At 43.4% G+C, this 26,046-nt stretch overlaps 1 protein-coding gene across 1 annotated transcript in view; it reads left to right on the forward strand.

Annotated features, from left to right (window-relative positions):
* The window catches only part of ADCYAP1R1 (ADCYAP receptor type I), a 126,482-nt gene that overhangs the window by 87,992 nt on the left and 12,444 nt on the right, over positions 1–26,046 (forward strand). Inside the window, exons 5-13 of the mRNA XM_087712387.1 lie at positions 4,809–4,844; positions 5,684–5,722; positions 8,312–8,436; positions 10,050–10,147; positions 11,380–11,512; positions 13,970–14,123; positions 14,896–14,956; positions 17,034–17,103; positions 21,119–21,210. Coding sequence (XP_087568513.1) covers positions 4,809–4,844; positions 5,684–5,722; positions 8,312–8,436; positions 10,050–10,147; positions 11,380–11,512; positions 13,970–14,123; positions 14,896–14,956; positions 17,034–17,103; positions 21,119–21,210 — 808 coding nt within the window. The remainder of the gene's footprint in view (positions 1–4,808; positions 4,845–5,683; positions 5,723–8,311; positions 8,437–10,049; positions 10,148–11,379; positions 11,513–13,969; positions 14,124–14,895; positions 14,957–17,033; positions 17,104–21,118; positions 21,211–26,046) is intronic.

Here is a 26,046-nt window from a genome sequence, read left to right on the forward strand (position 1 = left end):
AATCCTGCAACAGTTGTATGCTTGAAAAACTGGTCAGAAGTCACTTTTTCAGTGTTCTGAACAGCCATTAAACAAGTGTAGCAAGTTGAGGAATATCTGTATGTTGCAGAGAGAGAGAGAGAGAGATACATAAAAAGAAGGTCCAAGTGGAGATGCAGCAGGATTATTATCACTTTAATAGCAATAGCAGTAGACTTATATACCGCTTCATAGGCCTTTCAGGCCTCTCTAAGCGGTTTACAGAGAGTCAGCATATTGCCCCCAACAATCTGGGTCCTCATTTTACCCACCTCGGAAGGATGGAAGGCTGAGTCAACCCTGAGCCGGTGAGATTTGAACCGCTGACCTGCTGATCTAGCAGTAGCCTGCAGTGCTGCATTTAACCACTGCGCCACCTTGGCTCACTTTAAATGGTCACTAAGTGAATGGTTATATGTTGAGGACTACCTGGGCATTCTACCATTCCAGTGCTGGAGAAGGACTTTGCAAACTTTCTGGAGTGTTGCAGAGCTGAGAGCTCTTTTGCAATGTCAAGCAAGGAGAAACATCTTTCGCAGGAACTTTGCAAAACGTTTCTAGGTTTTATAGGTCTCCTTTCCGAGAATGGATCCATTGGTGAGTTTATTTATAAGCTTCCAGAGTATTTCTTCTCCAAAAGCTTGGCTATACAAATTAACCAGGGATTGGAGAAGAAGCTGAACTTCTATCTCCAAGAGGAAATAGTGGAATTGGGGAATCTGAGTATTTTGGGGGGACTATAGAAGTTCAAATAAATCTCAGTTATATTTGGATACATTTGTTCTGCAGAGATGGTCAACATTTGAGAAGAATCTAGACGGCCACCTAGTGGCAAAAGGATGCACTACAAGTCATTTATGGCTGTTCATAATTGCTAAACTGAGAATTTCTGTATATTCATTTATGATGCCCTTTAACTTAGCCCAAAGAGACAAAATATTTTCTTCTTCTTTAATGGACCCCTCTGAAGTGAGCATAGGCAGTATGTGAAAATGGGTTAGAGTAGAAGATCTCCAACCGTATTCTGTTCTGTTTTATTCTATTTTTCCTTATTCTATTCTACTTTGTTCTGTTCTATTCTTATTTCCATATTCTGTTCTGTTCTCTAAGTATATTCTATTCTGTTCCTTTCCATTCCATTCCATTAGATCAGTGTTTCTCAACCTTGGCAACTTGAAGATGTCCGGACTTCAACTCCCAGAATTCCCCAGCCAGCGAATGCTGGCTGGGGAATTCTGGGAGTTGAAATCCGGACATCTTCAAGTTGCCAAGGTTGAGAAACACTGCATTAGATTATTATTGTATTGTATTGTATTTTTATTATTATATTATATTTATTCCATTCTTATTTCTATATTCTATTTTATCATATTCCATTCTTCATTCTATTCTATTTTATTCCCTTCCCTTCCTATTCCTATTCCATTCCACTTCACCCATCTCACCCCATCCGGTATTCTGTATAGAACAACCCTCAATGCGTGCCTTGCGTTACTTCTGGAATCAGATGTTGAACTTTGTGCCTGTGTTATGCCTCATATTTGTGCCTCATCATCCTCTTCCAACTTCTCTCTCCAAGGCTGAATAGGCGCAGCTCCTTCAATCTCTTTTTGGAGGATTTAAATTGCAGCCTTTCAGTCGTCCCCATTGTGATTCTCTGGATCTGTTTTAACACTCCCGAATAAGGTCAGATACGGGGGTTGCCAAGAAAGCAATTTCCGTAGGAGGCAAGAATAAGTGGCCAATAAGCGCTACGAGTAGTCCTTCACTTACAACAGTTCATTTAGTGACCATTCAGAGTTATTGTTCTGACCTAGGCTTGGCAAGAAGCCGAGTCTGCCTCCCGATAAACCCCTTTTTATTTAATTTACAGTGAATTCCTCTCCAGCAAAAGTCTTTCCCCTCCCACAGACTTTCAAGATAGGTCACAATTACTGGCCTTTATCCGGCCTGGAGAGTGGCCAGGCTGATATCTTTCAGGCACCGCAATACTTGGCAAGAATGCAGGAATGAACTAATTGTCTCCTGCAAACTCCACTCCCCTGTCGCTCCTCTTTTATTCTCTGTGGGAGGGGCCATTCATCGTCCACCTGTGGCCTTACTCCCAAGTCGTCCCTTCTTCCTTAACCTAAGTTTTCTGGCTTGGAGAGCTGCCAGGCTGATATCTGCAGAACTTGGGAAGGAGTCTCGGAGGGTCACGAACCAATTAAGTGAACTAATAGTCTCCTGCAAACTCCACTCCCCTTTTGCTCCTCTTTTATTCCCTCTGGGAGGGGCCATTCACCGTCCACCTGTGGCCTTACTCCCAAGTTGACTTCTGTTCCTTAGCTGTTCCCTTCATCTGGCAGCTCTGCGCATGCACACCCTGGGAACAGGCTCCAGCTGTTCTTCTGCCTCACTGAGGTCTGACTCTGAAGGCAGCTGATAACTGGCATAGGGCCCTGGCCCCCTCTCTGCCTCCGACACAGAGCCCTCATCCGAGCCTCCCCCAGACTCCAGGACTGGCCCATCTTGAGAGACCGCCTGCTGCCAATTACCTCCCACAGACCCATTAGATCTCACAGGGTTGGCCTCCTCCGGGTGCCATCTACCAGCCAATGCCACCTGGCTATTACCCGGGGGAGGGCCTTCTCTGTGGCAGCTCCGGCCCTCTGGAATGAGCTCCCCTCAGGGATTCGGACCCTCACCTCTCTCCAGGCCTTCCGAAAAGCCGTCAAAACCTGGCTTTGCCGGCAGGCCTGGGGGTGATGAGTTCCCCTCCCCTCTCGACATGTATGGTTGTGCGACTGTTGTCTACTTTTATTATTTGTATTTTGTCTTTTTATGTTCCCTTTTTTTTTTCCCCTTGAATTGTTCGCCGCCCTGAGTCCTCCCGGAGAAGAGCGGCATACAAATAATAAAATACAATACAAATACAAATAGAAATCTTCCTCCCCAACCCTCCTCACTGTCCGAATCTCCTGCCAGCTCTGCTGGCCGCCGGCAGGCACCAAAACTTACAATGGCATTGAAAAAAGTGATTTATGACCATTGTTCAAATGACTGTTGAAGCCTCCCGATAGCCATGTGAACAAAATTAAGACACATAGTAACTGACTCATATTTATGACGGTCACAGTGTCCTGGGGGGGGGGGATGGGGGAGTCACGCGATCCCCTTTTGCGACCTTCTGACAAGTAAGTTAGTGGGGAAGCCAGGTTTGCTTAACAACAGCCTAACAAATATAGAAATGCACTTAACAACTGTAACAAGGAAGGTTGTAAAATGGGGAAACATTCATTTAATAACTGTCTCGTTTAGCAACAAAAATTTGCGGCTCAATTGTGGTCGTAAGTCGTAAGACTACTTGTAATTAGAATAGAACTGGAATTTAGACCTTGAATAATTCTGATATGGGCTGCAGAGTCAAAAGGGGAGAACAGAGAAAATGAAAAATAAATAGCCAGTGCTGCAGGTGACCAAATGAGCTCAGATCCAGGTACTCCTCGACATATGACCATTCATTCATTGACCACTGAAAGTTACAATGGCATTGAACAAATGATGGTTATGACCAGCCCTCAGACGTTATATGTGTATGCTTCTTTCTTTTAAACCTGAGGGTTTTCCTTATTTATTTATTTTATTTATGTATTTATGATTGATTGATTGATTGATTGATCGATCGATCCACTCTGTCCCACCAGAAAAAAAAATGGTAGTCCTCTACTTATGACCATAATTGGTACCAAGACTTCTGTGGCTAAGCGAGGCAGTGGTAAGTGATTCGTGCCTGATTTCACGGCCTTTTTTGCCCAATTGTTAAGTGAATCACCATGGTTGTTAAGTGATTCACATGGTCGTTAAGCGAATCCAGCTTCCCCCACTGACTTTGCCTGCAAGAAGCCAGCTGGGAAGATTGCAGAGGGCGATCACGTCATAAATGCATCCCCAGGCGCCAAGCATCCCAATGTGGATCTTGTGACAGCAGGGAAGCTAAGATGGTCATAAGTATGAGGATGGGTCGTAAGTCACTTTTTTTTTTTAGTCCTGTTGTAATTTCAAATGTTTGCTGAACGAATGGTTGTAAGTCGAGGATTATTTGTATACATTTGTAAAAGACAGAAACTCATCAAGGTCCCCTTCCAGCTCTATTCTAATTAATTAATTAAATTAATTAATTAATTAAACTTCCAGCACTGGAAGATTTTAAGAAGGTGGAGTAGTGCAGTGGCCTGGAGGTGGAGCTCTTGCCCCACAATCAGAAGGCTGTGAGTTCAATCCTAAGTAGAAGCAGATATTTCTCTTTCTCTCTGGGCACAATGAGAATATATCTGCCGAACGAAACTCCGCATTGGCAACAGGAAGGCATCCGGCCAGTAAACACTCCTGCTAGCTCCATTCAGTTGCCCAGACTCCACCCCTCAAAGGATTATGGGGTCATTAAAAGATGATAATGACAACTGGAAGATTTTAAGAGGAGATTGGACAACCATTTGTCTGAAATGGTTTAGGGTTTCCTGCCTAAGCAGAGGATTGTAATAGAAGTCCTCCAAGGTCCCTTCCAGTTCTATTGTTCTGTTCTGTTTTCTGTTCTGTTCTGTTTTCTGTTCCGTTCTGTTCCATTCTAAATGCATATACCTCTGCTTGTACGCAACTAAGATCCTGAATACTGTAGAAAGGGGGAATTTAGGAAGATATAATAAGTACAAAAATTGCATGCAAGGGAAGAAATTGAAAAGGGATGATGTAATAATGAAAGAATATATACGTTTTTTTTAAACCTCTTTTTCTTTTTCTGTGTTGATTAGGTTGGGATGTGAACAGCATGGCCTATGCGCAGCCAGGTAAGACATTATGTCATTTTGCTAAGTGAATTTTTCCCCATGGCACAACCTTTCTAGCCACAGTTGTTAAGCAAATCTCTGTGGTTGTTAAGTCAGCAACACTGTTGTTAAGTGAATCTGGCTTCCTCATTGATTTTGCTCATCAGAAGGTCGTAAAGAGTATTAAAAGCATCATAAATGCAAATCACTGCCCAAGCATCTTAACTATTTTTAATTTATTTTTATTAATTTTTTTTAACTTGACCATATCCTCTTCCATTAAACAGTGTGTCATCTGGGTACAAATATGTCTGTGCAATTACAATCAAAGTTTAAAATGTTCATTACATTGATGATAATTCTCTAATCTTACATTATTAATAATCAGCATTATAACTCTATTCATTTCTCCCTCTTAACATATACTCTAATAAAAATATAATATTATATTGAGTATGGTCAGCTTAGCAATTATATGTAATCATCATCATATTGTTTATCTTAACATATATTCTTTATTTTAATAATCTCTTATTTATTTCTCATTTCTCCAACCATCCATAAAATAAACCCCATGTCATAGAATATTCAGTTTGTTCTTTCTCTTTTATAGCAAGTGTTAATCTATTCATTTCTGCACATTCTAATATTTTCCTAATCACATTCCCAATTAATTTTGATCGCCAAATTAGGCTGCAATGGTTGTTAAGTGTGGAAAATGGTCATAAGCTATTTCCCCATCCCCCCAGTGTTGTTGTGACTTTGTGTCACGAAATGAACCGTTATAAATCGGGGACTATCTCTGCCTGCTCTAAAGTGGATTTCAACCTCTATCTTCTCTTTTTTTTTTTTTTTTGTAGGAGAGCTTGAACCATTTGAGATTTCGGAACAATTTCCAGGTAAGAAATGGATTTAGCAGAGGTGAAAACAAGAAGGATTCCTATTTTCAGCTATTGCTTTCCTGACCGTTTCTAGTGTTGAGAGTCTGCTTCCCAAATGGTTACTCTCCATGATATGAGTAGTCCCCTGACTTATGATCAAAATTGAGAGGACAGCTTCCTATGCTAAGTGACGTGGTTGTTAAGTGAGCCGTGCCCAATGTTATATACGGCGTTTCATTTTATTGATTAGATTCTTTAATCCTGCCTGCATCACTTCGTAAGGCGCTCAAAGGAGTAAATGTGCCTAATATGTCTTTCTCCCCCTATTTTCTCTGCCATAACAATCCTGTGAGTTGGATTGGGCTAAGAGAGAAGGACTAGCACAAAGAAACCACTTGAGAAAGGGACCCTCAACATTAGAAATGAATAGGAAAGTAATATCTAAAATTCAGATAGAAATTCTTCATGCCTGAGGCAGGACTAGAATTCACCATCACCTGGTGATTGGCCCAAAGTCACACAGCTGGCTTTCATGGCTAAAGTGGGGACTAGAACTCACCATCTCCTGGTTATTGGCCCCAAAAAAGGCACCCAGAAGCTTTTCTAACTAAGTTGGGACTAAAACTCACTGTCTTCTGGTGGTCCAAAGTCACCCAACACTTTCATGCCTAAGATGGGACTAGAACTCACCATCTCCTGGTTATTGGCCCCAAAAAAGGCACCCAGAAGCTTTTGTATCTAAGTTGGGACTAAAACTCACTGTCTTCTGGTGGTCCAAAGTCACCCAACACTTTCATGCCTAAGATGGGACTAGAACTCACCATCTCCTGGTTATTGGCCCCCAAAAAGGCACCCAGAAGCTTTTGTATCTAAGTTGGGACTAAAACTCACTGTCTTCTGGTGGTCCAAAGTCACCCAACACTTTCATGCCTAAGATGGGGCTAGAACTCACCATCTCCTGGTGATTGGCCCAAAGTCACCCAGCTGGCTTTCTTGCCTAAAGTGGGACTAGAACTCACTGTCTCCTGGTGATTGGCCCAAAGTCACCCAACTGGATTTTATGCCTAAGGCAGGACTAGAACTCACCATCTCCTGGTGATTGGCCCAAAGTCACCCAGCTGGCTTTCTTGCCGAAAGTGGGACTAGAACTCACCGTCTCCTGGTGATTGGCCCAAAGTCACCCAACTGGATTTTATGCCTAAGGTGGAACTAGAACTCACCATCTCCTGGTGATTGGCCCAAAATCACGCAGCTGGCTTTCTTGCCTAAAGTGGGATTAGAACTCACCATGTCCTGGTTATTGGCCCAAAGTCACCCAACTGGATTTTATGCCTAAGGCAGGACTACAACTCACCGTCTCCTGGTGATTGGCGATTAGTTGGTGATTAGTTGGTGATTAGTTCTGGGGTGTGGCAGGCCGTCTCCTGGTGATTGGCCCAAAGTCACCCAGCTGGCTTTCATGCGTAACGTGAGACTAGAACTCACCATCTCCTGGTGATTGGCCCAAAGTCACCCAACTGGCTTTCATGCATAACGTGAGACTAGAACTCACTGTCTCCTGGTGATTGGCCCAAAGTCACCCAACTGGATTTTATGCCTAAGGCAGGACTAGAACTCACCATCTCTTGGTGGATGGCCTAAAGTCACCCAGCCAGTTTCCATGCCTAAAGCGGGACTAGAACTCACCATCTCCTAGTTTTTAGCCTGGTACTTTAATCATTAGACCAAACTAGACCAAACTATTTGCTTCTCAAACTATTACTTGGCATGTTTTGCATAGTCCTTCTTATCATATGGCTACAATTCAGACTAGAACATCTTTTGCTAAGTGATGTGGTTGTTAAGTGAGTCGCATCCACTTTTATGACTTTTAGCAGTGATCGCTAAGCAAATCCTGCTTCCCCTACTGAATTTGCTTGTCCAAAGTCCACTGGTGAGCGGCAATAGCAATCATATCACTTGGGATGTTGAGAATACCTTTCGGTTGCCCAAATTTTGATCCCGTGACCTGCAATTCTGAGTTCTTTGAATCATATTCCCCCCCCCCCCAGCCCTCCTTGCATTGACCAAGCGATCCCACTGAAGTCAAACCCCTCTAGGGGATTTTGCAAACGACCTTGCAATGTAGGCCATGAGAGCCGATCAAAGCAACAACAACAAAAAGCTTTTTTCCATACACCATATTTGCACCTTATCCATCTCTTTCTTCTCCCTCTCTCCTCCCCCTCCCTACCTCCTTATCCATCAAATATGGTGTACGGAGAGTAGAAGAGCCAATAATTGTTTTTGGGAGTTGATGGTAAAATGAATTGACGTAAACATTTAATAATGCTATGTAATAGCATAGATGTTATGAAAATGGAAAAATAAAAAACTTCATAATGAACAAAAGGCTTTTTTTTTCTTGAAATCTTTAAGACTGGTGGACTTCAACTCCCAGAATTCCCTAGCCAGCCAGGGAATTCTGGGAGTTGAAGTCCACCAGTCTTAAAGTCGCCAAGCTTGGAGATCTCTGTTGTAAAAAGCTTAATGTCTACTTTACTAACTTTTTAAAAAGTGTTTTATTTAATATTCTCCACCCCCCCCCCCCAAAAAAAAAACCAACAGATGGAGCCATAGATTTTAAGTTGATCAGTAGGAACTGTACCCAGGAAGGCTGGTCCGAACCATTCCCACATTATTACGATGCCTGCGGATTTGACGACAATGACACCACGCCATGGAATGGCCAGGTGAGCTAGCAATGAAAATATTTTTGTTTCATGGGTGGGCTCAGCTAGCACTACTGCCGATGCACTTGTGTGCGCACTTCATGCATGCATGCACAGTGCAATTAAAATTGTTCTGCGCATGCGCAGAACTGAAAAACAAGATGGCACCAATGATGGCGCCAACCGGGTTCGGGGGCGTGGCAAGCCCGGGTCGCTGCCTGATTCAGCGACACAGGCCGCCAAACCACTACCAGTTCGGCTGAACTGGTCTGAATTGGTAGGACTGGTCTGTTTTGGAGGCATGAGTGCCACCCATAAAGCACAGCAAATTCTTCAGTTGATTTCCCTCTGTCCAAACACGATCCAAGCTGGAAATCCAAATTAATATCAATTTATGTCTAACTACAAGTGGTCCTTGATTTACGATCACAACTGAGCCCAAAAGTTCTTTTGTTAAGCGAAACATTTGCTAAGTGAGTTTGACCACATTTTACAACCTTTCCTGCTGTAGTTGTTATGCGAATCACCGCAGCTGTCAAATTAGACACACAGTTGTTAAGTGAATCTGATTTTTTTCGGCTAGTTAGAAGGACACAAAAGGTGATCATATAACCCCAGGACACTGCAACCGTCATAAATACAGGTCGGTTGCAGAGGTGGGTTGCTACCGGTTTGCACTGGTTACGGGCGAACCGGTAGTGGAAATTGGGACTGGGTCGCTGAACCGGTAAGGACGACAGGCTGGCCATGCCCCCAAATTGATTCCCTGGTCCCTGCTTTTTTTTTTCTCATGTTCTGAGCATGCACAGAACAATTTGCAGGCAACCGTGCATGCATGCAATGCGCATGCAAAGTGCATGCAAAGCGAACAAGCAGCAACTCCCGCAACAACCTGAGGTGTGTTGGCAAGCGAATTTAAATCACGTGACCATAGGGATGCCGCAACAGTCCTGAATGTGAAAAACAAATATGTCGCTTTTTTCAGTGACTTTGTATCTTCAGTTGGTCACTAAATGAACTGTTGCTCATGTACAGTGTCCCGGGTGTGTGTGTGTGTGTCACGTGATACTCTTTTGTGACCTTCTGACAAGCAAAGTCAATGGAGAGGCTGGATTCACACTTCCCAATCCTGTGACTAACTTAACCACTGCACGGACTTCCTAACTGTGGCAAGAAAGGTGGCAAGACGGAGCAAAACTCACTTAACAACTGTCTCGCTTAGCAACGTTGACCTCAATTGCGGTCGTACGTCGAGAACTACCTATATCCTTTGACTGGAATCTTTCATCGTAATGGAGTGGTTTGTAAAAGCTGCTCCGTTTGGGATTGTAGATCAGACCTACAGATAGTCCTCGATCTACGGCCACATATTGAGTCCAGAATTAGAGTTATTGCTGTCATTAAGCAAGGCAGCCATGCAGTCCAGGTTTTCCCCGTTGCAGTCTTGTGAAGAACATGGGTCGGCTCCTGGGGTCAGGATAGTCCTGGGCTGCTGAATGAATGGTCGTAAGTTGAGGACTACCTGTTAGTGAAAGGAGTGAATTTGGACTCTTGCGCAAAGAAAGCAGAAACCAAGTGATTTGAACTTTTACTCTTTCCCCAAAGTAACTCTAACTTTGTTGTTTTAATCACAGGCTTACTACTATCTCTCTGTTAAGGCTTTGTATACAGTTGGCTATAGCACATCCCTCGTTTCGCTCACCACCGCCATGGTGATTTTGTGCCGTTTCAGGTGAGTTTGTCACAAAGTTGTTTTGACTGGATTGGGTTCTCTAGTTTGGTCCAGTGGTTAAGGCACCAGGCTAAAAAAAACCAGGAGATGGTGAGTTCTAGTGCTGCCTTAGCAGTGAAAGCCAGCTGGGTGACTTTGGGCCAATCATCAGAAGACAGGGAATTCTAGTTCCACCTTAGATATGAAATCTAGCTGAGGTATTGGGGTCTATCATCAGGAGATGGTGAGTTCTAGTTTTCCCTTAGCCATGAAAGACACCTGTGTGACTTTGGGTCAATCACCAGGAAATAGTGAGTTCTAGTTTTGCTTTAGACATGAAAGTCGGCTGGGTAACTTTCAGCCAATCACCAGAAGACCGTGAGTTCTAGTTTTGTTTTAGACAGGAAAGCCAGCTGGGTAACTTTGGGCCATTCACCAAGAGACAGTGAGTTCTAGTTCCACCTTATGTATGAAGTCCAGCTGAGGTACTTGGGGCACTATCACCAGGAGCTGGTGAATTCTAGTCTTGCCTTAGGAATTAAAATGAATGGGTGACTTTGGGACAATCACCAGGAGCCGGGAGTTCTAGTCCCACTTAGGCATGAAATCCAGCTGGTTGATTCTGGGCCATTCTCTGACTCCAACACACTTCACGTTGTTGTAGGGAAAACAGGAGGAAGATGGTGTGTTTGATATGTTCACATGTTTGACATATATGATTGTCATAAATAAATGATCAAGGACAAATCTATGTTTAAAAGAGGGTCTGACAGGACTTAGGCCAATGAAGTACAGATAGTCCTCAACTTACAACCCTTCATGACCACGCACAGTTACAATGGCACTGAAAAAAGGTGATTTATGGCCGTTTTTCACACTTACGACCACTGCAGCATCCGTATCTGACCAAAATTCAAATGTTTGGCAATTGACTCAAAGTTATGACAGTTGCAATGTCCTGGGGTCATGTGACCCCCACTCTTTTGCGACCTTCTGACAAGCAAAATCAAGATTCACCTAACAAAAATGCTACTAACTTAACAACTGCATTGATTCACTTAACAACTGTGGCAAGGAAGGTCGTAAATGGGGGCCAGGTTCACAACCAGGGCCTTGCTTAGCGACAGAAATTTTGGGATCAGCTGTGGTCCACCCATAGACATAGGAAGACAGTACGGAGAATGCTTTGCAAAAGTCAAACGGTCTTTCTTCCCCGTTTCTTAAAATCCTTTTTTCTTTTTCTTTCCTCTTAGGAAACTGCACTGCACCCGGAATTTTATTCACATGAATCTTTTCGTTTCCTTCATTCTGCGTGCCATTTCCGTTTTCATTAAAGATGGGGTCCTTTATGCAGAGCAAGACAGCAACCACTGTTTTGTCTCGACGGTAAATCATGCCATAAAGCCGAGTTTGCTAGTATTTCAGAGAATCTTATGTCTGGTTTTTTGCCAACTCTGTGGAAAGATCTAGTAAAGACGGTTGCGGCGGCCATGTTGACTATTTTGGACTCTTCTCTGTGGAAACCTGAGGGCCCCCTGTCAGAACTATGTTTTGTGTCAAGGAATTGCGTGGCAGCTGTCCAAACGAAATCAGAAACACTGACATAAACTTGTTTGTTTTTTAAAAAAAATATAAATGCATGTCTTTAACATTTATATTTATCACAGACAAGAGAGTCAAGGACAGTACATAGGGCAGTGTTTCTCAACCTTGTGGACTTTAAGTCTTGTGGACTTCAACTCCCAGAATTCCCCAGCCAGCTGTGCTGGCTGGGGGATTCTGGGAGTTGAAGTCCACAGGACTTAAAGTCCACAAGGTTGAGAAACACTGACATAGGGACATCATGAGGTAAAATTAGCAACATACAGAACACACAGAAGCAAAAAGGCGGGGGGAAAGGAAACGCCCCCTTCATACCTGCAGCAGCCAATCATAGCGTAGATTGCCTCACGCAGGAGCCAGCACTCTCCAATCAATCAACTGCAACTGTCTGTTCTGGCCTATTGTACGCTTTATTGTTCCAGCTACTAAATTTAAGATAGATAGATGGATGGATGAACTGGTGGATGGATGGATGGATGGATGGATGGATGGATGGATGGATGGGGAGGGAGGGAGGGAGGGAGGGAGGGAGAGGGAGGGAGAGAGATTGGATGGAAGGATGGATAAATAGATTGGATGGAGATAGATAGATAGATAGATAGATAGATAGATAGATAGATAGATAGATAGATAGATAGATAGATAGATAATGGATGGGTGGGTGGGTGGGTGGATGGATGGATGGATGGAAAGATAGATAGATAGATAGATAGATAGATAGATAGATAGATAGATAGATAGATAGATAGATAGATGATGGATGGGTGGATGGATGGATGGATGGATGGATGGATGGATGGATGGATGGATGGAAGGAAAGATAGATAGATAGATAGATAGATAGATAGATAGATAGATAGATAGATAGATAGATAGATAGATAGATAGAATAGAGAGAGAGATGGGTGGATGGGTTGGTTGGGTGGATAGAGGGATAGATATAGATAGGCAAACAGACAGAAACAGAAAGATGGAAGAGAAAGATCGGATGGATGGATGGATGGATGGATGGGTGGGTAGGTAGGTAGGTAGATAGATAGATAGATAGATAGATAGATAGATAGATAGATAGATAGATAGATAGATAGATAGATAGATAGAATAGAGAGAGAGAGATGGATGGGTGGATGGTTGGTTGGTTGGTTGGGTGAATAGAGGGATAGATACAGATAGGCAAACAGACAGAAACAGAAAGATGGAAGAGAAATAGATGGATGGATGGATGGATGGATGGATGGATGGATGGATGGATGGATGGATGATAGATAGATAGATAACCGTAGGTAGATAGATAGATAGATAGATAGATAGATAGATAGATAGATAGATAGATAGATAGATAGATATAGAAAGAAAGAAAGAAAGAAAGAAAGAAAGAAAGAAAGAAAGAAAGAAAGAAAGAAAGAATAGAGAGAGAAATGAATGAGTGGGTGTATGGAAGGATAGATACAGATAGGCAGACAGATAGAGACAGAAAGATGGAAGAGAAAGATTGGATGGATGGATGGATGGATGGATGGATGGATGGATGGATAACCGTAGATAGATAGATAGATAGATAGATAGATAGATAGATAGATAGATAGATAGATAGATAGATAGATAGATAGATAGATAGATAGATATAGAAAGAAAGAAAGAAAGAAAGAAAGAAAGAAAGAAAGAAAGAAAGAAAGAAAGAAAGAATAGAGAGAGAAATGAATGAGTGGGTGTATGGAAGGATAGATACAGATAGGCAGACAGATAGAGACAGAAAGATGGAAGAGAAAGATTGGATGGATGGATGGATGGATGGATGGATGGATGGATGGATAACCGTAGATAGATAGATAGATAGATAGATAGATAGATAGATAGATAGATAGATAGATAGATAGATATGGAATAGTGAGATGGATGGATGGATGGATACAGATAGACAGAAAGATGAAAGGAAGAAATGGATGGATGGATGGATGGATGGATAGGAAGGAAGGAAGGAAGGAAGGAAGGAAGGAAGGAAGGAAGGAAGGAAGGAAGGAAGGAGGGACAGATACTTTATTGACCGATTGGACACACACAAAGGAATTGCCTCTGGTGCAGAAGCTCTTAGTATACATATAAGCAACAGGTGATAGCCATAGTCATAAAATACAATAAATAAGAGGAAGTCTTAACGTTCCCAAGTTTGGAGAAACCTGGTCTAACAGATGGCAGTCATTCATCTGAGGGAAAAGCTAATACGGTGATTGTCCTCCACAGGTGGAGTGCAAAGCAGTGATGGTCTTCTTCCACTACTGTGTGATGTCCAACTATTTCTGGCTTTTTATTGAGGGGCTGTACCTCTTTACGTTACTTGTGGAAACCTTCTTTCCAGAGAGGAGATATTTCTACTGGTACACTATCATTGGCTGGGGTAAGTGCTTCTAGCAGAAGAGGACACGTGTAGCGCAAGGTTGAACTGTGGGGGTCCTTGGTGCTCTCTGAGCTTGGTGGTTTTCTCACAGATATTTCTTGACCCAACTAGGGAACAAAATTGATTCTGGAAGGGAGAGGGGTTTGCAGAGTAGAAGAGGAGGAGGAGAAGGACTATGGGGTCCTTGGTGGTCTCTGAGCTTGGTTGTGTTCTTGCAGATGTTTCATAACTCAACTAGATAGCAGCATCAGGGCTAGAAGGGAGAAGGGTTTGCAGAGAGGAGGAGGAGGAGGAGGAGGAGGAGGAGGAGGAGGAGGAGGAGGAGGAGGAGGAGGAGGAGGAGGAGGAGGAGGAGGAGGAGGACTGTGGAGTCCTTGGTGTGTTCTGAGCAAACGTTTCATGACCCAACTAGGTTATATTATCAGTGCTAGAACCGAGTGGGGATTGCCGATTCATTACTATACAGGTAGTCCTCAATTTATGGCCACAATTGGGACCAGAATTTCCATAGCTAAGTAAGACGGTTATTAAAAATTGAGGACTACCTAATGGTGCCAGCCATTACATTATCTGTAGCCATGGTAGATCCTTGGGAAAGATCCCTTACTCCAAAGAAGCAAATCCAGTCAAACCTACCAGATCGACTGTGTGTAAATAATAATAACAACAATGATTGTGATTAGGCCAGTGAACGCCAACCTACATTCCATTTTTGAGAGGTAAATTTCCAATTGTCCCAGGCTCCATCAAACTTCCTTCTTCTCTCCTCCAGGAACTCCAACCATTTGTGTCACAGTCTGGGCAGTCCTTCGGCTTCACTTTGATGACATTGGGTAGGTGGCATGGCACACCCCTTCCTTGGGATTGTTGTGGGTGACCCTTGGCAAAGTTTTCCGCGCTGTCCTTCAGGCTTTGGGGACATCAAGATTGCACGACTCCTATCAATTTTGGTTAATCAAATGATTGTGATGTCTTCATTAATCTCTCTACTGTGGTGTCAACATGGGGTGTGTGTGTTTGTGTGTGTGTAAGAAAGAAAGAAAGAAAGAAAGAAAGAAAGAAAGAAAGAAAGAAAGAAAGAAAGATAGATAGATAGATAGATAGATAGATAGATAGATAGATAGATAGATAGATAGATAGATAGATAGATAGATAGATAGATAGATAGATAACAGGTAGTTTCTCTATAATTAAGTTTGGAATTATGGTTGTAAGTTGTGGCAGTCATCAGTCGTGAATAGCAATAGCAATAGCAGTTAGACTTATATACCGCTTCATAGGGCTTTCAGCCCTCTCTAAGCGGTTTACAGAGTCAGCATATTGCCCCCGACAACAATCCGGGTCCTCATTTCACCCACCTCGGAAGGATGGAAGGCTGAGTCAACCCTGAGCCGGTGAGATTTGAACAGCCGAACTGCAGAACTGCAGTCAGCTGAAGTAGCCTGCAGTGCTGCATTTAACCACTGCGCCACCTCAGCTCTATTGTGAAGCAGCATGAATGACATGATCATTAAGTGAGTCCATTGTATCCAATCAGTTTTTTTCCCTAGAAATTGAAATTAAAACATCAGTTTCTGGGGGGAAATGCCATAAATGGAGGTCATGTGATTGCAAATAGCCATAAATGTGTACTGATTGCTAACGACCCAAAATGTGATCATGTGACCATGGTGGCTGGGTGTTGCAACTTTGAAACCAGCTCATAGGTAGCTTTAGGGAGGATGTAACTTTGAATGGCCGCTAAGCGACCAGTCATAAATTGAGGACTATCTGTAACGTGTAATCTGGATACCGCTGCTGAATGATTACTTTGCTTTTTCTAAGTGATTTATGAAGCCAGGAAGCAGATACATAAAACACGTAAATGGGAAAGGAATCCATAAAAATCTATATTTTGAATTAACCGAGTTTTAATTAATATTAAAAGAATTCGAATTTAGTTAAAACTGTATCCAAGAACCAGGTGAGCCTTCCAAGAATAAAAGTTAGACTTCCTTTAAGTAGTACGGGTAGTCCTCATCTTATGGCTACAACTGAGACCAGAATTTCCATGGCTAAGCAAGGCAGTTATTAAGTCATGCCTGATTTTACGATCTTTTTTTGCCATGGTTATTAAGTGAATCACATGCCCGTTAAGCAAATCTGGCTTCCACCGTTGACTTTGCTTGTGGGAAGCGGGCTGGGGAGGTCACAAATGGTGATCACGTGATCCTGGGATGCTACAATCACGGTTCACCCACGAAACGGCGCCCGACTAAACCGCGTCGCTGACATCATCAACAGGGCGACAACAGCGCGGAGACAGAAGCACGCTGTAAACCCTAAACCTAAAATTAACCCCTAAACCTAACCCTAACCCCCCCTAAACCTAATCCTAAACCTAACCCTAACCCTAACCCTTAACCTAACCTTAAACCTAATCCTTAACCTAACCTTAAACCTAATCCTAACCCTTAACCTAACCCTAAAGCTAACCCTAATCCTTAATCTAACCCTAAAGCTAACCCTAAAGCTAACCCTAAACCTAACGCTTACCTTAAGTTGAATCAGCTTGCTTTCAAAGCGCTATTTAAAGCGCCCTTCTTTCTCCGCTCTGGCTGTTGTCACCCTGTTGATGATGTCAGCAACGTGGTTTAATCGGGCGTGGTTTAGTCAAGCGCGGTTTTGATGGGTAACGTACAATCACAAATACACGCTGGTTGCCAAGCAACCAAATTTTGATCACGTGATCATGGGGATGCTGCAACCATCATAAATGCGAGGACTGCTCATAAGTCACTTTTTCCAGGGCCATTGCAACTTTGAACAATCAGAAAATGAATGGCTGTAAGTTAAGGGCCACCTGTATTTGTTTTGGGTGGGCAATTTTAATTTGAGTCCTCTTGACTTTCCTTCTTCTTTCCCCATCAGCTGTTGGGATATGAATGACAACACTGCTTTATGGTGGGTAATCAAAGGTCCAGTTGTGGCATCCATAATGGTAAGTGCATTAGGATGTGAGGATGGTCCAGCCATTGGACTCAGCTCAGCATGAATCCACAATTAAGTAAGATTAAAACCTACGGTGTGACTTTATACCACACTGGTAAGACCACACTTGGAATACTGCATCCAATTCTGGTCACCACAATCCCAAAAAGATGTTGAGACTTTAGAAAGTATATAGAGAAGATGTTCTGAGCCAGCTCTCCAAACACGAAAAACCCTTTGTAGTTGAAGCAATGATTCCTTTATTAGGAGCGACAAAAAGTTTCTCTCTCACTGCAGGCTAACAAGTCTGTCTGGTAGGGAGATGGACAGTTGTCTGCCACATCTATTCATCTCCGCCCCCTGCCTTTTATCCCCAGAGCTAGGGTGGGGCTCTGCCAGCAGCATTGGCTCTTCCATCCCAAGGACCGGCCCATAGATTTCCACTGCTCTCCTCTCCCCTCTGCCTTCTGCACACCTATTCATCTCTGCCCCCTGCCTTTTATCCCCAGAGCTAGGGTGGGGCTCTGCTAGCAGCATTGGCTCTTCCATCCCAAGGATCGGCCCATAGATTTCCACTGCTCTCCTCTCCCCTCTGTCTTCTGCACATCTATTCATCTCTGCCCCCTGCCTTTTATCCCCAGAGCTAGTATGGGGCTCTGCCAGCAGCATTGGCTCTTCCATCCCAAGGACCGGCCCATAGATTTCCGCTGCTCTCCTCTCCCCTCTGCCTTCTGCACACCTATTCATCTCTGCCCCCTGCCTTTTATCCCCAGAGCTAGGGTGGGGCTCTGCTAGCAGCATTGGCTCTTCCATCCCAAGGACCGGCCCATAGATTTCCGCTGCTCTCCTCTCCCCTCTGCCTTCTGCACACCTATTCATCTCTGCCCCCTGCCTTTTATCCCCAGAGCTAGGGTGGGGCTCTGCTAGCAGCATCGGCTCTTCCATCCCAAGGAGCAGCCCATAGATTTCCACTGCTCTCCTCTCCTCTGCCTTCTGTGAATCTGCACCCCAGGCACTTGTCCTAGCTGTTCCTCTTCCTCATCAGCCACCTCCAGACCTGGGGGCTGTTGTCTCTCCATTTGAGGGCTGACAGATGTCCCAGGCTTTACCTCTGTCTCTCTCTGCCAGCTGAATTCCCTCTTCCCCCTCGGAGCTCTCAGGTTGCCTTGATGCTGACCCTGACTCCCACATTGCCTCCTCACCCTCTGATTTGGCTGCTGGAGTGGCTGGCGGCTGATAAGCCACAACAGAAGAGCAACAAAGATGATTAGGGGTCTGGAGGCTGAAACATACAATGAATGATTGTGGGAGCTGGGGATATCTAATTATTTTAATGAAGAGAAGGACCAGGGGGGTGACATGATAGTCTTCCAATTTTTGAGGAGCTGTCACAGAGAAGAGGGGGGTCAACTTATTATGCAAAGCACCCGAAGGCAGGACAAGAAACAATGGATGGAAACTCGTCAAGGAGAGAAGCAATTCTTTTGTAAGGAGAAATTCCCTGACAGAACAATTAATAGCTTGCCTCCAGAATTGTTGTGAATGCTCCAACACTGGAAGTTTTTAAGAAGAGATTGGACAACCATTTGTCTGATATGATTTCCTGCTTGAGAACGGGTTGAACTAGAAGACCTCCAAGGACCCTTCCAACTTTGTTATTTGGTTATTCTGTTAGAAAATGCTTTTCCTGAATTTGATGTGTCTGGAAATAAGACTGGACTCAGGCATGAGACAAGATGGGCTCTTTTAACCTCAGGAAAAAAACACCACCAATGGTTGGAAGAACTACAATAGGATTAATTTGTGTATAGAAGTATACCCAATTAAGTATGACTTTTCTGACTGTAGTTTACCATTCGTAGAGCCCCAACCTATTGCAAAACGTAGAGATATTTGCAAAAAAGTTGTAGATGGTGGGAACTGTCTTTGAAACAGTATTTTCATTTTAATTCTTGACTATTAGGCAGGAGAAAACTGAATATGCTGACAGGGAGTACAGAAAGTCAATGTTCCCTCTAAGCTGTGCAGCTGCGCTGCCACGCACGTCACAGGAAAACGCCGCGCAGCAGTTTCCAACTGCCGCGCAGTGTTTTTTTAATGTCTTAAAATATGACTTAAAATATTCCCCCTCCCTCCCTCCTCTCTCTGCACCGAACTCTCTCCTCCAGCGGGTGAAGTCAAGGAAGACTCTGCCCGGAGACCGATGACACTGCAGAAGAGAGAATTCCCATTGGTCCTCTGGGGCTTTGTCGTTTCCTGGGAAAACGCAATTCACTGGTTGTAGCCTACATTTCTCTGCACATCCCGTGTTTCTCAGGCATTGCATCGTCTGAAGCCCCATTCTGGGCTCGGCAGCCTTTCTGTGATCCCTTCGCTTTGTGGAGAGATGGAACCAGCGTGGAGTTGGACTGTCTGAGCCAAAAGGATCCACGGGATCCTAAGACTTGATTTTTGAGCAGTACCAATCCTTTCCACTCTTTCCTTTCCCTTTCTATCCTTCTTCTATCTTCCTTTTCTTTTCTTTTTCCTTTCCTTTCTCTTTTCCTTTCCTTTCTCCTTTCCTTTCCTTATTTCCTTTTCCCTTCCTTTTTTTCTTTTCCCTTCCCTTCCCTTTCCCTCCCTTCTTCATGCTTTCCTTTCTTCTTTCCCATTTCCTTTCCTTTTTCCTTTCCTTCTTTTCCATTTCCTTTCCTTTTTTCTTTTCTTTCCCTTTTCCTTTTCTTTCTCTTTTCCTTTCCTTTCTCCTTTCTTTTCTCTTTTCCTTTCCTTTCTCTTTTTCTTTCCCTTTTCTTATTTCCTTTTCCCTTCTTTTTTCTTTTCCCTTCCCTTTCCCTTCCTTCTTCATTCTTTCCTTTCTTTCCCATTTCCTTTCCTTTTTCCTTTCCTTTTCCATTTCCTTTCCTTTTTTCTTTTCTTTCCCTTTTCCTTTCCTTTCTCTTTTCCTTTCCCTTTCCCTTTTCTTATTTCCTTTTCCCTTCTTTTTACTTTTCCCTTCCCTTTCCCTTCCTTCTTCATTCTTTCCTTTCTTCTTTCCCATTTCCTTTCCTTTTTCCTTTCCTTTCCTTCTTTTCCATTTCCTTTCCTTTCTCTTTTCCTTTCCTTTCTCTTTTCCTTTCCTTTCCTTATTTCCTTTTCCCTTCTTTTTTCTTTTCCCTTCCCTTTCCCTCCCTTCTTCATCCTTTCCTCTTCTTCTTTCCCATTTCCTTCCGTTTCCCTCCTTCCCTTCCTTCCTTCCTTCCTTCCTTCCTTCCTTCCTGGGGATCTGAGGGAGAGGGAGGGGGGCCTTTTCCTCCTTACCCCCCTCCCCAACATCTGCTCTGATGGCAATTATGGCTAAAAAAAAATCAGGTGCTAAGACATGAAAATGTGCTGCTCAGACACTATACTTTTCTGCACACACTGAAAAAAAAATTAGAGGGAACATTGCAGGTAGTCCTCGACTTACAGCCACAATTGGGCCCAACATTTCTGTTGCTTCCTGAGAAAGTTGTTAAATGAGTTTTACCCCATTTTATAACCTTCGTTGTCACAGTTGTTAAGTAAATCGTTGCAGTTAAGTTAGTCACATGGTTGTTAAGTGAATCTGGCTTCCCCATTGACTTTGCTTGTCAGAAGGTCGCAAAAGAGGATCACGTGACCCTGGGATTCTGCAACTGTCATAAATATGAGTCAATTGCCAGGTACCCAAATTTTGATCTTGTACCATGGGGATGTTGCAACAGTCGTAACTGAGAGGACTGTTTGTAAGGCTCTTTTTTCACTGCCACTGTAACTTTGAATGGTCACTAAACAAATGGTTGTAAGTCAAGGACTACCAGTATGTAGAATACCTTAGAAAACAACAATTGTTTCGCACGTTAAGGGTGTTGCAAATATTTTGACCTTTTCTTTCATTAGCTTTCAAAGTGTGGATTGGAGCAAAATTGAGTTTGCTGGACAGAGAATAATTTGCTGTTTAATTGGAAGATACTGATTACTTTATCTTTGACTGATCCATTTCTTCTTTCTTTTCCCCTGCTTTCAAGATCAATTTTTTGCTTTTTGTCGGCATCATCATTATCTTGGTTCAGAAACTCCAGTCTCCAGACATCGGGGGCAATGAATCCAGCATCTACTTGTAAGTATACCAAAAAACGTTCAAAACATCATGATTTTGACCTGTGAGATACCTATAGAAAAAAAATAAATGATTCAAGTATTCTTTAGAAGAGAATATTTGCAGCTTGGGGTTAAACTGGCGAGTTTTCAGTGATGTGTAAGTTTGACAATTTCCTTGCAGACATTACATGACCCAACTAGGGAACATCATCAGTGTTAGAAGGGAATGGGGATGTGGGGGGAGGAAGAGGAGGAGGAAGAGGAGGACTGTGAGGTCCTTGGTACTCTCTGAGCTGGGGGGGGGGGTTCTTGCAGACATTTCATTACCTAATTAGGTAACAACATTAGTGATACTATTTACTGATGATGTTACCTAGTTGGGTCATGAAATGTCAGAATAAGAGGAGGAGGAGGAGGAGGAGGAGGAGGAGGAGGAGGAGGAGGAGGAGGAGGAGGAGGAGGAGGAGGAGGAGGAGGAGTTGTTGATGACCCAACTGGATAATAAAATCTGTGCTAGAAGGGAATGGGGTTTGTGGAGAAGACACAGGGAGGAATGTATGGTCCTTGGTATTCTCCGAGTTTGATTATTTTATTGCAGACATTTCATGACCCAACTAGGTAGCATCATCAGCACTAGGAAGGGAGAGGAGAGAGCAAATCTCATTTCCTTCTAGAACTGATGGTATTATGTAGTTGGGTCATGAAACATCTGCAAGAAAACAAGCTCAGAGAGCACCAAGGACCCAGAGTTTTGTTTAGTCCATAAATAAAATCAACAGTAATTGCAAGCATCAATCATGCCTTACATTGTTGGTTACACATCTTGCTTGTGGGAAGGAAGATTTTCCCTTTTTAATTTATATCAAACGACAGAGTTTGAAGAGAGAAGCAATTTTTATTGAAAGAGCAGCATCTGGAATAGGAAAAATTAAGACTTCTGGCCCCAAATGGACATAGTTTTCCTTTCCTTCTTTGGTTGACAGTGGCCTTAGTGAGTTGTGTAGTCCTCAACTTATAACCATTCATTTAGTGACCGTTCGTGGTTACAATGGCACTGAAAAAAAGCGATATGACCATTTTTGACACATACGACTGTTAAAGCATTCCTGTGATCTCGCAGTCAGCATCCAAACTCCTGGCAACACGTATTTATGACGTTTGCAGTGTCCTGTGATCATGTGATTTCCCCGTTTGTGACCTTCTGACAAGCAAAATCAAGGGAGGAAGTGAGATTCACTTAACAATGGTATTACTAACTTACACAACCTCAGTAATTTACTTAACTGTGGCAAGAAAGGGGCAAAACTCAAGAATTGCTTCCCGTAGCTACAGAAAATTTGGGTTCAATGGTGGTTGTAAGTCAAGGACTACCTGTACTTGATATCCTCAGGGTTTGCTAGTTAGGAAAGTCATGTAAGAGCCCAAAGCAGCTGCAGGATGCTCCTCTATCTTTAGATGCTTCTGAAAGGAGCTTTCCAGTGGTTTATCAAATATCAGAATGCCCTTTCTCCTCCTCCTCCTCCTCCTCCTCCTCCTCCTCCTCCTCCTCCTCCTCCTCCTCCTCCTCCTCCTCCTCCTCCTCCTTCCTCTTCCTCTTCCTCCTCCTCCTCTTCCTCCTCCTCCCATCCTACTGGCCACAACTGCAGATGGAAAGTCCCCATCAATGACTCTGTTTCAGAATAGCTTTGAGAGTTGGTTCCTTATTGGATTGATTTATGTGCCATCAAGTCAACATTGGCCCTTAGCAGCCCCATATGTAGATGTTGCCCAGGAGGATCTCTTCATGACCTGGTTCTTCAGGGTGCAGAGGTCACTGCTGTGTCCATCCACCTTATTGCTAGTCATCCTCTTCTTCTCTTCCCTTCCTCAATTTCCAAACATCATGGACTTCATGGATTGTCACTAACCTAGTCCTTCAAGTAATGGTGCCTCCATTCACTTTGCTGCCAGATGTTCTTCTGACCTAGGCTTCCCCAAATCACGAAGCAGACTCCTGGTCCTGACAAAACCCCCTTTTTATTAATTTCCTGTGAATTCCTCCCATTCACATTCAGCAAAGTCTTTCAAGGGAGGATTTACAGTCACAGACCTTATCTGGCTTGGAGAGCTGACAGGCCAATATCTACAAAATTTGTCAAGGAGTCTCAAAGTGTCACAAACTAATTGTCTCCTGCAAACTCCCCTCCCCTTTCGCTCCTCTTTTATTCCCTCTGGGAGGGGCCATTCATCGTCCACTTGTGGCCTTACTCCCAAGACGGCCCCTGTTCTTTAGCTGTTCCCTTCGTCTGGCCACTCTGCGCATGCACACCCTGGGAACAAGCTCCAGCTGTTCTTCTGCCTCACTGATGTCTGACTCTGAAGGCAGCTGATAGCTTCCAGATGGCCTTGGCTCCCTCTCTGCCTCTGATACAGAGCCCTCATCAGAGCCTTCCCCAGACTCCAGGACTGGCCCAGGTTCCCCTTCAACCTCCCCACTGTCTGAATCTTCTGCCAGCTCCACTGGCCACTGCTGGGCCACAACAGACACCCTCCTTTTCTATTCTCCAAAGCACCTGAGTACAGGACAAGAAGTAATGGTGGAAGTTTATCAAGGAGAGATGTCTAGGGAGAACAGAACTGAAGCAGCTTCTTGAATGAGAAGGGAAACATCTTCCAGGGGAAACGAAGAAAGTCCAGTTGTCTCTTGAAAAAATACCTTCAGGACACCAAGGAGAGAAGCAACCTAGAACTAAGGAGAGATTTCCTATCAGTGAGAACAGTTAACCAGTGGAACAATTTACCTTCAGAAGTTGCGAGTGCTCTTAAGAAGAGATGGGAAAACCATTTGCCCAGGATAGTATAAGGCCGTGATGGCAAACCTATGGCACACGTGCCAGAGGTGGGCACTCAGACCATCACCAGCTGCTCTTCCGGCTTCCGGCATGCACATGCACAACTCGTCTTCGCGGGCACTGGTGCACTGGAAACAGGCCGTTTTGGGGGCTATTTTCCAAGACATTTTTCGTGTTCTTTTCAGGCAGTTTTTCAGGCCATAAGCAGCCTGAAAATGTCCCCAAAAAATGCCCCCAAAACAGGCATGCATGCACTGGCCAACTGGTCTTTGGGCTTCTGGCGCTGCGGCACATGCATGCATGTTTGGGCGGTGCCAAAAAGGTTCACCATCACTGTTATAGGGTCCCCTGCTTGAGCAAGGGGTTGGTCTAGAAGACCTCCAAGGTCCCTTCCAACTGTGTTCTTCTGATGTTTTATTCCCTTCAATCATTCCCAAGATCAGAGCCTTCTCCAGAGAAAAAGATTTTCATATAATGTGTCTAAAATGCGATCGTTTGAGGCTGGCCATTTGTGCTGCAAGTCATTTGGTTCCTTAAAGGCACACCCCTCCTCAAAAACGATGAGATTCAGAAGACACATAAACCATTTAAAATTTCATTTTACGATGAGGGATTTTTTTCCCCCCCAGTAAAGACTGGGAAAAGGAGACTGCTTCCTTCAGAGATTCTAGGAATAAAATCCATACCAATCAGCTGAACGCTTGATCCTAAATTATTTAAACCATTTCCTCAATTGCTTTTCTACTGCAGTTAATTGATTCTAATGAATTAATTAAAAGAAAGTCAAAGAACCGGTTTAGAAATGAACCTTCCATTCTTTGAACCATTCAGAATAACAGAACAGAAGTGAAACTGACCAGGCGGTACACTATCAGCTCAGATCAACAGTCCACTTTTGAAAAAGGATGTTTTGAGATTTTATGAACGCTGAATTAATGGCTACCATGGCATAAAAATATAAGAATGTATCATTTCAGATACTTCATGTAACTTCAGATATTTCGGTACAGACGGTCCTTGGCTTAACAATTGAGCCCCAAATTTCTGTTACTAAGTGAATTTTATTAAGTGTTTTTTGCCACATTCGTTAAGTGAATCCCTGAAGTTGTTAAAATTAGTTGCATGGTTGTTAAGTGAATCTGGCTTCCCCACTTCTCAGAAGGTCACAAAAGGGGATCACGCGATCCTGGAACACTGTAACCGTAATAAATACAAGCCAATACCCAAGCGTCTGAATTTTGATCACCTGACCATGGGAGTGCTGTAATGGCCGTAAGTGTGAAAAACAGCCCTAAGTCGCTTTTTTCAGCGCCGGTGTAACTTCAAACGGTCACTAAATGAACTGTTGTAAGTCGAGGACTCCCTGTGCTTGTTTGACGGGGGTTTTTTTGTTTTTTTTTTACTGTTGGGCGGATGTAGTTTACTCAATTCCTAATACAATATTTTATCATCATGGCTGGGCTTTGCTTTTTCTATCCGTGTGATTATGATGGACGAGTTCCATTAGGGTGAGCTGCAAGCACTGAGCCTTATTTCCTCTAAATGTCAGGATTAATGGTTCGTCATCAGCAATGAAAGCATGAACCATAGCAGGAAAATAGGTAGAAAGGTAACATCTGGAGCAGTGCAGAAGCCTGTTGATAGAGAAACCAGTCTCCATGGAGGATGTTTTATACAGAATTACAGACTAAAAAGAAATGTAAGGGACCTTGGAGGTCTTCTAGTCTAACCCCCCTATACTCTTCTGGACAAATGATTGTTCAATCTCTTCTTGAAGAGCTGCAGTCATAGAGCACCCAAAACAGAAAAACAAGAGAATAATAAGAGAATAACAGAGTTAGAAGGGACCTTGGAGGTCTTCCAGTCCAACCCCCTGCCTAGGCAGGAAACCCTACACTACTTCAAACAAATGGTTATCCAACATCTTCTTAAAAATTTCCACTGCTGGAGCATTCACAACTTCTGGAGGCAATTTCTGTTCCACTGATTAATTGTTCTCATTGTCAGGAAATTTCTCCTTAGTT

The sequence above is a fragment of the Thamnophis sirtalis genome, unplaced genomic scaffold, assembly GCF_051295495.1.
Source record: "Thamnophis sirtalis isolate CommonGarterSnake01/CBP01778 unplaced genomic scaffold, rThaSir2_p1.2 scaffold_4, whole genome shotgun sequence".
Lineage (NCBI taxonomy): Eukaryota > Metazoa > Chordata > Lepidosauria > Squamata > Natricidae > Thamnophis > Thamnophis sirtalis.